General features: G+C 41.1%; 1 protein-coding gene across 8 annotated transcripts in view; it reads left to right on the top strand.

The window, feature by feature from the left end:
• The window catches only part of DGKG (diacylglycerol kinase gamma), a 191,323-nt gene extending 179,061 nt beyond the window's left edge, over positions 1-12,262 (top strand). For 4 of the 8 annotated variants that reach the window (XM_064493584.1, XM_064493580.1, XM_064493577.1 and 1 more), the window contains 2 exons: positions 7,004-7,153; positions 9,329-12,262. In XM_064493584.1, the coding sequence (XP_064349654.1) occupies positions 7,004-7,153; positions 9,329-9,427 (249 nt within the window). In that variant the 3' untranslated portion in view covers positions 9,428-12,262. The remainder of the gene's footprint in view (positions 1-7,003; positions 7,154-9,328) is intronic. The other 4 variants (XM_010976154.3, XM_031452771.2, XM_010976153.3 and 1 more) reach the window with 2 other exon arrangements.
• Positions 12,263-12,562: the final 300 nt, after the last annotated feature.

The following is a 12,562-nucleotide window of genomic DNA, read 5'->3' as shown; positions in this document are numbered from 1 at the left end:
TTTAGGTGGAAGCCAAATCTGCTCGCTCACCCTAGAACTTCCACCTCATCGCTGTGACCGCCAGAGCTCCTGGGGGAGAATTCCTCACGCTAGTGGAGTATTCAGATGTCTTACTAACCTGCCATGTCAAACCCTTCAGAACATCAAGTTGTCTTCTTCTATCAGAGACGGTTTTCGTGAGACTGCTGCTGGGCCTGAATCGGAGGGGCATTTCTGTAACTCTTTGTTCCATGTAACTTCTACAAAGTGTGAAACTGGTCCTTAGGGGCGCAGTCTCAAGAAACGGCGTCTTCTGTAAAAGTTATCTGAAGTAGAACTTTTTCTACAAAATCTTACCTCAGTCTTTTGGTTTCTATAAAGTCTGAGAAAAGGATGAAAACACACTATAGCAAAAACTAACAATATCTGACCCATTGTTAGAATTAGGAAGGGTGGGGGGGAGTTTCTACCACTGATGATTTTGATGGAGCTGAACTAAGAAAGATCTAGCCAAGCTCCTCCTGTCTCCTAAAAGGAGGAAAAGAAGGGGGGTGGGGTGGGGGGGGCTGGAGGGAAGCAAGCCCCCTGCTACCCAGCTCAGTGGTACCTGGAAACTGGACTGCTGTTCTTCTCAATCCAAGCACTGGTTTTGAAATAGCCAAATACTCCTCCTACCCCCACTCTCTCTCCATGCCACCCCTTGGAGATTACAAGTCATTATGGAAAAAAGCTGTGACCCAGTGATTGTAAGGTGTGCAGTCTGTGGAAATCTGTATGCGGAAGTATATTAGTCTGTTCAGACTGCCCTAACAAAATCCCACAGACTGAGTGTCTGAAAAAACAGAAATGTGTTTTCTCACAGTTCTGGAGGCTGGAAGCCCAAGATGAAGGTGTCCGCAGGGTTGCTTTCTTGTGAGGCCTTTCCTCCTGACCTGCAGAGGGCAGCCTTCTCACCATGGCCTCACATGGCCTTCCTCTGTGCGCCTTCACTCCTGATGTGTCTTCCTCTTCTTATATGGACTCCAGTCTTATTGTATTAGGGCTCCACCCTTATGTCCTCTTTTAGCCTCATTTATTTCCTTGAAAGCCGCATCTCCAAATGCAGTCACATGGAGGGGTTGGGGCTTCAACATATGAATTTTGAGAGGGACACAATTCAGTCCACAGCAGAAGGTAACACAAAGTCATTCTTAAACTTGCAAGAGTTAAAACAAAAGTGCCCTTTTTGAAACACTTTCCTGAAAACACACACCAACCATGAGGTGATTCAGAATTAAAGGCTAAATAATGGGATGTCACAGCACAAAAGAACTTTTGGTAAAAATTAAAACCAGTTAAGTTAGAATGAATTAAAAAAAAAAACCCCACTAAATTAGGTTATGCAACTGAACGCAAATGGCAAAAACCATTCTTTGAAAGAGAAGATATATGATGTAAACATTTGTAACTTGGATCCCAAAACTACAGTTATATTAACCAAGGCTGAAAGCATGTGGGGGACATTGTTGAAGGAATCGTAAAAAATATGTTAAATTTTCATGTCTCTCTTCACTTTGATAATTACAAAATACAAATCTGAAGAAAAATTTAATAACTAGATTAACTACTAGTGGAACTAATAAACAGGGAACACACCTTTCAAATCTGGAAGAATTTAAATTTTATGAACCCTAGCAAAGTAGCACAAGGCAGAAAGCAAATAACAAGCAAACAATTTAAATTTTTTTTATTAAAAGAGGTTAAAACTAAATATATCAATAATGTCAAAAAACATAAACGTGTTAAAGTCCCCTGTTAAACGAGCAGAACACTCATATTGGGTTAAAAATTAAAATCCAATGACATAGTTCTTAAAAAGAGGTACATCTAAAACAAAAGGACATATATGTCTTTTTATTTATTCTTTATCAAACATAGAGAAATTAAAAGTGAGAAATGATAATTTGGGACAAACTAACCTTCCAAATAATATAATATACCAAATAATATACCAAAACCATAAAGTGGAATAAAGAAGGCCATTTTTTATTTAATAAAAATACATTCAATTTTGAGATGTAACGGTCATGAAATTTTAGGTGTCTAATAACAGAATCAAAATATATACTGTGAAAAACAGTGTAGATGTATATTCTGAGAAAAAATACATAGATAAGAAATTGACGGAAAGACAGGCATTGAAAGACTTTAAAATATTTGTTTCTGCCTTTGAGGTCAAGTAGTAAATAAATAAATGACATAAAACTTGGATTAGGAAAAAGAAGCTCATAGGTATAGAGAAGATCTAGAACTAGGTCTTTAAACATGTCAAATGTTTGAAAACCTGATTTCAAAAAGAGGAAAAGAAAAGCAGAGACAGAGACATTAAAATATTTAAAGTATATAAAAATGTAATATAAATATGGTAATAGTTTTAATTATTAGACATTATATAACTACATATATATAATCATCTTGATTCTAATAAACTTGAACATCTTATGGAAATCCTAGGTAACCATTAATGAAATAGAAAATATTTTTAACGAATTAGATCCAAAATTATCTTAAAACAGATGGCCTTACTGGTGAGTTCTTCCATACTATTAGGAAATAAATATTTATGTAAACTTTTCCATAGTATAAACAAAGATAGAAAGCTACCCAATCCATTTCATAAACTTAAGACAGATATAAATGCCTAACAAAAACTGTGCTTAAAAATAGAATACTGGAGACCAGTCTCAAATTTGAACTTGATACAAACATTATAGTTAAAGTATTTGTAGCTAGAATTGAACAACATATTAAAAGATTTATTCACTCCTCAGGAAGAACGTATCAAAGGAATGCAAGGAAGTCTTGTTACATAAATTTAGATAGAAAAATTACATAATATGAATAGATGACCCCAAAATACTCAAATACATTCACAACATTTCTGATTTTTAAAGATAAAAACTCTTAGGATACTCAGACCAGAAATCCACTTCCTCAAAATAATAAAAATATCTGTCTCAAACCAATAACTAATATTTTATGTAATAGTAAAACACCAACGGAATTCTCATTAAAATCATGGATGAGACATGTATGCTAACGTTGTTTGGAAGTTCTAGCCAGTGCAAAACACATGAAGCAGAAAAGAAATATAACTATTTGGAAAAGAAAGCCATCATTATTTCCAGATAATATGATTATGTGTATAGAAAGCTAATAAAATCAACTGAAAACCTCATCAGTTAAATTATTTCAATGAAGCTGTGGAAGTAGAGAAAGATAAAAGTTAATAGCATTCATGTATACTAGCAATAACCAGTCAGAAGAATATAGATAGAAAAAAGTTAAAATTATCATAACGGTAACAAACAAAAACAAAATACCAAACTGAATTGTGAAAAATAGATAAGACTTCAAGACTTAACGAATATAAGAGAAAAAATCTGAATTTAGAAACATCCCACGCTTCTAAATATGGATCCCAAACAAAATCCCTATCGATTTTTTTTTAACTTGACAAAACAACGCAATAACTAAGGCATTTTATAAGAGCTATGAAGAAGGACTTCCCACAAGATATTAAGATAGTTATAAAGCCACAATAATTGGCACAATATTGGATAGATAAGTCAGCAGTACAGAAGAGAGCCCTAAGAAGCCCTAGGATACATAGACGCTAATGAAGGAAAAAAGGAAAGATCATAAACTAATTTGAAAGTTATGGACTGTTTAACGTCTGGTATCCAAGAAACTGCCTGTTTGGGGAAATACCATTATATAGTTGGCCCTCCACATCCGTGGGCTTTGCATCCTTGGATTCAACCAACCTTGAATTGAAAATATTCAGAAAAAAAATTCCAGAAAGTTCGAAAAAGCAAAATTAGAATTTGCTGACTGCTGGCAACTATTTACATATCACTTACACTGTATTTACAACTATTTACATCACACTAGGTATTGTAAGTAATCTAGAGATGACTGACAGTATATGGGATGTGCATAGATTACATGCAGATAGTATGCCATCTTACATAAGGGACTTGTGTAAAACTGGCATCCAGGGATTTTGGTATCACAGGGGTTTGAGAACCAATTCCCCATGGATACCAAGAGACAACTGTATACTAACCTCTCACCTCAAACTATACTTCAAAACAAAACCAAAAAACCTCCAATTCCATTAAAGAATTAAATAATACTAGCTGTGGGGAAGAATAGGTGACTGTTATTCCACTGTGAGCAAAGACTTTCTAAGGAAAATGTGACATATTAACTATTAACAAATTTAAAATTCTAAGTCAAGAATCAAAATAGTTTTTTTTTTTTTTTTTTTTTTTTCAGAAAAAGAATATAGATATTGACAAGTCTATAGACAAGGTGTTTGCAATAGCTATCTCAAAGAACAGGGTAATTCCCATAATGTATAAAGAGCTCTTAGAAACCAGCAGGAGAAAATACTAACAATGCAATGGTGAACAGACAGTTCTCAGAAGAAGTGCCATGGGCTTATAAACCTGTGAAATAATATTTGATGTCACAGTTCTTAAAAAGGGGAGAAAAGTTTCAAATTAAAATAGTGAGAAAGGTGGGGAGGGTATAGCTCAATGGTAGAGCGTGCTTAGTATGTATGAGGTCCTGGGTGCAATCCCTTGAACCTCCATTAAAAATAAGCAAATCAATAAACTTAATTACTTCTCCCTATAAAAATTAATTTTAAAAAAGAAAACCAGACCAATGGTGAGAAAGCCACACCATCTCTCACTTACCAAATTAGCACAATTTGTTTTTCTGTTAAAGATAATAATACTGATTGCTGTCAAGGCTGTGGTGAGATCAGCACACTCAAACAGCGAGGCCAGCGTATAAACTGATATAACCATTCTGGGAAGCTTTGGAACCATGTATCAATAGACCCTTGCAAATATTAATATACTTTGTTCCAGTTAATTTACTTTGACCCTTAAAATTACTCATATACTGCTAGGTATTTATTCTAAGTAAAATACACATTATCAGAACATTATCAGAAATACAGATGGATGTATTAGAATGTCATTTTCTGTATTATTAATAGTAGCAAAAAATTGGAAACTACCTAGAAGCTAAACATTTAGGGAAAGAGTTAAATAAGCTATGTGAGATTCATCAAATGGAGTAATTTTCAGCCACTGAAAATCATATTTAATAAATATTTAAGCCATCAGAAATGCTTGTAATGTTAAGTGAAAACAGCAGATTAAGAAGCTGATTGCAATTTTATTAAAAACATCTAAGCAGAGCAACAAGCTGAGAAATATATACCAAAAAGTTAACAGCAGTTACCTTTAGGTGATACTAAAATTTTTCTGTATTTTCGAAACTCTCAAAAATGAGTATATATTTGTCTACACATACAAACATATTTTATAAAGAAAACGTGCCTTGTGCTTAACAGCACTGTAAGATGACCTCTCATGCTTTACCATCACAGTTAGGTAGCATAATTTGAGCCTGAAAATTATAAATCTTCTTCTCCCAGAGTTATAGGATCTCAGAAAGAATTCTGGTTATCTAGTCCAGTGATTCCCTAACTTGGGTATGCAGCGAGGTAACCTGGAGGGCTTTTGAAACACAGATTGCTGGGTTTCAAATTCAGTAGGTCTGGATGCCCGAAAATTTGCATTTCTGACAAGTTCCTAGGAGATGCTGATGTTGCTGGACTAGGGACCACACACTTGGAGAACCAATAATCTAGTCAAATGTCCTGATTTCTCAATGAATTTCAGACTTCTCTTCCACTCCTAGCAAAACCTGATTGTCCAGCTACATTTGAAAGCCTCTGACAGCAGGAAACACTCCCCCAAAGCAGGGCATCCTGAGATCTTGGAGAACCTGAACCCAAAGTAGCTCAGACCTGAAAGACCGTCCACGCCCCCTCCCTGCTCCCCTAGGCTCCCCTTAAGGAGAAATATTTCCTTAACTCTTTAAATACCATAGAGACTTAGTGCGACCTTTCGGGTTTGTGCCTGTTTATCTCCAGCTGAAATTAGGGCAGACCCGGACATGTCCCACGTGATTTGGGAAGGGTGCACACTTGTGGCCATTGGCCACTTTGCTGGGCGGGATCCAAATCACTTGCCCTGAGAGGGCAATGTTCAGGAAGGAGTCCCTCAGCTTCTTGCCTCTGTTGAAGTAATAAAAATGTGTCATTTTGTTCAAAAGGGCCCCCAAAACAAAGTCCACCCCTAGCACTAGTGAAATTTTATAAATGGCTCCATTTTAAAGGGGAAATTTTATGCTCAGTAGTTTGTGAATTTTGAGCTATCACACAAGCATCTACTGTACCAATTTTCTCTGTAATAGAGCAGAGAACTAAGAGCATGGGGTTGCCATCCCTAGTGCTTGTCAGATGTTATAAATGTTATGAAAGCTTTTTAAGACAATCATAACAGACTTCAGTTAATTGCCTGACCTGCCCAATGACCAGAGAAGTTTGGGTTCTGACTACAGAAATGTGGGATGCTCTCTTTCCATCAGGGGCTGAAAAGGCAGGTTTCACCACATCCAACTACCTCCTCAAATGGGATATCAAGTGTTTAGCTCACTAGCCCCTCCTAATACGGGGATGAGGGTGTAGGAGACTGACATTTCTTTGACTTGAGATGAGGACATGATCTCATACTTCTTGCCCCTAGTGTATGTACGTACAGTGAACTCTCAGCTCTCTGTAGTACTAGAATCCACAACTACATCAAAATCGCATGTTACCCAGTACCTCCAAGCTCCTACCCCAACAAGACCTTTGTCAAAACTGCTGAAAACCCAAATGGAAGGGATTTGAGTTTCACTTCCTCCTCTTTTCCCTGGAGGTGCTAACAAGCAAATAAATTGGTCAGCTAAAGGGAGAAAAAGGAGAAGCAAAGGTCTTCTACGATCTAAAAAAATGGGCTCCATCAGCGGGAAATATAAACAGTGCACCAGCTGCCACTCTCTGCCCTAAACATCTCTGCTGCCAAGATGTTCCCTCTTTCTTCTTGGCTCTGCTAACCAGTCGGCCCTTCCATAGTGCGTATGGGCACTGCGCTGGCCTGGGGAATACCAAGGTGAATTTCTTCTTCCTCTCGGAGTTCATGTGCTCAGAAGTGGGAGAAGACTTACCACAAAGAAATGTGCCACAAATCACTATCATCAAATGGTGCTAAACTGCACACCACAGGTAAGTGTGTCAGAGCCCCTAGTCTGTGCCTCGCTTCCCTGAATTCTAGGATGAACACAATGCCCGGAATAAGGCACAACACGAAACAGTGCTGGATGTATTCTTGGTGTGCCCCACTGGTGACTACCACCAAACAGAGACTTAGTCCTAGGTCTCCTAGGTCTCCAGGCTGGTGGAAACCAACCTAATCGTCGTCTTCAGCTTCCATCACACAGGTTATGCTCATTTTCCAAAATGTCTTTTGGTCCCATCTTTTTCTTTCTGTATCCAGGGGCTTAAATTTAAACCTGGCTTGCAGTTGAACCCTCTTAGCCAGACTCTCCCCATCTCCAGCTCATCTTGACAACAGCTGTTGAATAATTCCCCTCAAACTCTTTTCTCATCATAGTATTCTCCAGCTGAAAAAGTTATCATGGTTCCCCATTACCCCCATTTCTCACCCTTTGCCCTGCACTCAACCAGTTCATATGTGGCCCCTCTACCCAGTGCCTTTCCCTTTCTCTTTTCACCAACACATTTCCTTCCCTTCCTTTCAGATCTTTTTTTTTTAATTTTATTTTATTGAGTTATAGTCAGTTTACAATTTTGTGTCAATTTCCAGTTTACAGCACAATTTTTCAGTTATACATGAATATACATATATTCATTGTCACATTCTTTTTCGCTGTGAGCTACCACAAGATCTTGTATTTATTTCTCTGTGCTATACAGTATAATCTTGTTTAATCTGTTCTACATATGCCTGTCAGTATCTACAAATTTCAAACTCCCAAGTCTGTCCCTTCCCACCCCTCTCCCCTCTGGCAACCATAACTTTGTATTCTATGTCTATGCGTCTGCCTTCCTTTCAGATCTTAAAATTCTCCTCGTTGCTTACCTAACTTCCTTTTGACACCACTCGGTTTATCCTCCATTAGTTTAAACTTGTTGGTGAGTCTCTTCAAGAGTTCTCCTGTTGTTCTCTGTGGTCATTTCAATAGATGGTAAAGATCATGAGAATGGATTCCTAGATTCTGTTTCTTTTGAAATACATCTTTCTCCTCCTCCAATGTAAGATGACAGTTATTTAAATGGTACGTTCCCTTTTCCAGTTTACACCGGGCTGTCATTGACAGTTTACCATTTGATCTTCATAACAACTTTGTGAGAAAAATAGGACAGTTGTGATTATTCTCCTTTCCCTGTTCAGCAAGCACTGGTTTTGAAGGTGACACGATTTGTCCAAAGGTTCACAGCAAAGAAGTGAGAGTACTAGGACCCAAACCCAGGTCTTTGAATCTTAAGTGCCTCTTGTCCCCACATCATCTTCCTACTCTGAACATGTGTCATACTTGATAAACGTTGATGGACTGACAATGCAGATTATCAACCATTCAGTATCACCAGGTCGGTCATACAGGGAGTAAGCATTTTGAAGCCATGCCCTGAGGACACAGCTGGGAAGAGAGGCAAAAAAATGAGAATTCACCAGTGTCTTTTACACTTTAGACTTAAAGTTTGCAGGAAAAAGGACTCATTGAACATAAAATTCAAAAAATAAAAGCTTTTAAAAAGAAAGTTGGGGCTCCCCTGGAAAACTGAAAAAGAGATGCCTAAGAGACTCACTTGGAAACTTTCCACGTGAGTGGAGCTTGGGTCAGAGGTCAGACTGAAGTCTGCAAGTCAGTTTTGAGTTACTAGCTGACATCCCTGCACTGCCCAGGCAGGAAGGGCCAAGAGCAGGGGTGGATGGGAATCTGAAGAACGGGGCTTTGGCTGTTCTGCCCCTCTCTGTGCGACCTTAAGCTAATCTGAGGCTCAGCAGAGCCTTGGGATCTCCATTCCTTCATCTGTCCTGCAGAGGGGTTGAATGAGATGGTCCCTGAGGTCTCCTCCGGCTGTGACATTCTGAGTCTATGAATAGCGAGGACACGAGACAGGTGCGAGCTGATCACCACGTAGGAAGCTCACACCTGTCTCTCCCCAGTGTTTCCGCCCCCAACTCCCAGCAGTGCCAAACCCCAGGCCCAGTCAGGGTCCAGTTGCCAATTCTGAAGCTGTTCAAGGACAGTCATCCTTCTGCGTGGGGCTCCTTCCAGCCTGAAGCTGGCCTGCCTTCCTCCCTCTGCAGCTCACTCTCTCATAGGCTCTTGGGGTTGGCAGGCCACTAATTCATCTCTGCTTCTTTGCTTTTAGATTAAAATCACTCACAAGAACCAAGCACCTATGATGATGGGGCCTCCCCAGAAGAGCAGCTTCTTTTCGCTGAGGAAGAAGAGCCGTTCAAAAGACTAGACCAGGTGCCCAACGCCAGTGCAGCCAAGAGAGAAAGCAAGAAACTGAAACACACACACACACACACATCACACCACACCGCCACACTCTCAAACCAGTGGAAGTAAAGCCACCCTCTAGGAAGAAAGCTTCACCCTGACATCCGTTCTCTTACAACAGTGGACACCCCCCAACAAAGGCAGTGCCGGCGGGACGTGTTGAAAGGACTTAGGGCCCACCGGATGTGGTTGGCTCATGCAGCACCCTCCACGTTCCCTGAAGGCCTTGAGAGGGACTTCCTGAGACCGCAGGAGAAATCCCCCTCTCTTTCCACTAGGCCCACAGGTTTCCTCACAAGGAGCAGGCTGCAGGTTTCCTGCCTTTGGTGAGATCGGATGTGGCCAAGGGAAAGCGCTCGCATTCAGAGAGCTTGCACAAAGGTCCCTCTGTGCGGAGACAAGACAGCCTCCGCCTCTCAGAGCACAACCCTTGGCAGGGCTCAGCCCGCGCACACCGACTGCTCTGTCGGTCGGTTGTCCTTCGTTCTTCGAGCGACAGTCAGCTTCTCCTGGAACTTGCTGAGGAGGCAGAAAGTCTGAGGAAAGCTGCGTTTCCTTTCTCGGCCGTGCGCACGGTCGGTGGGCACTGCTTCTTTTCCCGGAGCCTGCTGGTGGCTGTGTGTTTGTTTAGAGCCGGCTTCCAGAGCCCTGGAGCTGCCTGCACAGCGCACCTTAGATGTGGTATTTATTTTCTTAGTTCTGTGAACACCTGGGAGGGAAAGCGGAGAAACTGGAATTTATTTTTCAAATTGGTGTCATAATATTGTGTAAAAAGGGAAGAAAAAAAAAAAACACCCCCAGCTTCTTTCTTTTTCAAGCCAACGCGTGTTTCCTGTTTGAGTTCCAAGCCCTGGAGGCAGACTATTCCTGAAGGCAAAGAAGATGGGAGGGAAGGGCCTTTTGCCGAGGAGACCAGGAGACAGACCATCAGGCGGTTCCCTCCTGCCTCTTTGTACCTACCGCTCCCAGATTAAGACCTCAAGGCCCTTCTGATGGTCCTATGTGTGTGTACATATATATAGTATATATATTTATATGTATAGATATTTATTTACTGGTGGGTTTTTCCTGATTGCAAAAAAAAAAGTATAAGAACAGAAAATGAGAAACAAAAAGAAGGTTCTTCCCCCCCCCCCCACTTCTTCCATTTCATTGTCAATTTCCTGTGGTGATCATGAGATTTAAGGGAAATTAAAGTAGCTCCTTATCATAAATAGACTGAGAATTTCTATTCTGGATCCTCAAAACAACCATGAAAGATATGCCAGGCAGGATTTACTCTCCCATTTGTCAGATAAGGAAACTGAGTCTCAGAAAAGTTGAACTTGTCCGTGGTATCCTGGCTAACGTGGCTTGGGAATAGGTGCCACTGAGAAGAGATTTAATAGAGAAAAGCACCCACATATCTTGGAATAGAGTCATTTCTGGTCACTGAGAAGTGATTCCATTGGGATCCAGGTTGCCAGGGAAGAATGAATGTGCAACCCACGTGTGGCCGGAACAAGCCCACACGAGAAAGTGAGGGCCACCCGATGCTTCCCAGAGACTCTCTCTAGCCTGAACTGATGAGAATTTGGTCCGGGGTTGAAGGCACTAGAAGATCATCAAATTAAACTCTCCACATGTCACCTCATCATGGTCATCAGTCTCTTGATCTGGAAACACCCCTGGCGACAGGGATGGCCTCAGTGGAGAGTCACGAGGAGGGCAGAGGCACCTCCTGCCGGGTGCTGCCAGCCAGCATGACATTTCAGTTCGGTGGGCTCCATTCATCTGGCGCCAGCATGACCTCCTTCCCTGAGGGCACGTCTGTGGAGAGCTTTGTTGGCGCGTTTGCTTCCTTCAGCCTCCATCCCCTCTGAGATTTCTCAAGAGGAAAGCTGGGCCCACTCAACACCACTCCACTGAGCTCCCTCTGTCTCCTTTCACTGGGTCAGGAACTTCGGACAAGAAAGGGAAAATTAAGATTGCATGTACAAATTGATTCTAACTCTGAAGGAAGCAGTCCACTAGGACCAGTCTAGGACAGAGATCTAGAATCATCCTGCTCTACCTAACAGTGCAGAACACTGGGCAAAGGGAAAATAGGCGGCCTGAAGCATGTCCTGAATGATGAGCTCCTTGGTGATGGGACCAACAAGCCCCAGAATGAACAACAGGTACCATCTTGGAAGCCACTTGATTCTGAAATGAAGGCAGGTTCAGTGCAAGGGTCACTGATTCTAAAACATTTACAGAAGTTTTTGCGTGTGTTCCAGCCCCAATGTCCCAACGTTGAGGCTGTTGAGACACAGCACTGTCAACAGGTGAAACTGATGCTCGAAGATCACATGTCAGAGACTGGCCCCTGCCTGCTCCACTCTAGTGCATAGGACTTGCAGTGTTGCTTGAGAGACACGTCCCACGTCCTCCGTAGAGCCACAGAGTACAGCAAACATCGGTGGAATTGCACTTTCAGTGTTGTAACCTCAGTAAGTCTAGTGTTGTTTAATCTGACTTTGCAACTCATCCCTTAACTACTGTGACTGTGGTTTCAGTTCCCATAGAATACCTCATCACAGTGGTCCTCCCAGCAGCCCCTGAGGTTGACAGAAAAGGTGGTTATTGACCTCATCTAAATAATGAGGGAAAACGAGGCTTAATAAGACCTAGTGCCGTCTCAAAGTTAGGCAGTCAGGGGAGAATCCTCCCTTATTCCTCGTCCTGTTCTGATTCTGACCATGTCACAGACATGTTTTCACCTGCCCCCACACGTCTGCCCCACTGGCAATAAAAAGAATGAAACAGAAACAGGAAATCTTCGATAGAGTATGTTGTCCCTGGACTAATGGCTAGGAGCTGCATCTCACTATGACTTGGTCTTCGTGGGTTTCCTCCAGCAAGTTGAGAATGGAGATAGACTTAGTAGGATGATTATATTTCAGGTCAGAGACCAGCTCCTCTCAAGAGAGTTCTTTCCACAGATGGAAAAGATATGTTAAAATTGCCAAATAAATTAGGGAATACTTGGCAGAATCTGGAAGAGCCTCCAGACTGGCGTTACATAACATGCATATACATTATACATATGCACATTATATAAGGTGACATAGTATTT

Source organism: Camelus dromedarius, chromosome 2 (assembly GCF_036321535.1).
Source record: "Camelus dromedarius isolate mCamDro1 chromosome 2, mCamDro1.pat, whole genome shotgun sequence".
NCBI classification, from domain to species: Eukaryota; Metazoa; Chordata; class Mammalia; order Artiodactyla; family Camelidae; genus Camelus; species Camelus dromedarius.
The sequence above is the reverse complement of the archived record's forward strand: the minus strand, read 5'-3'. Positions and strand labels throughout refer to the sequence as shown.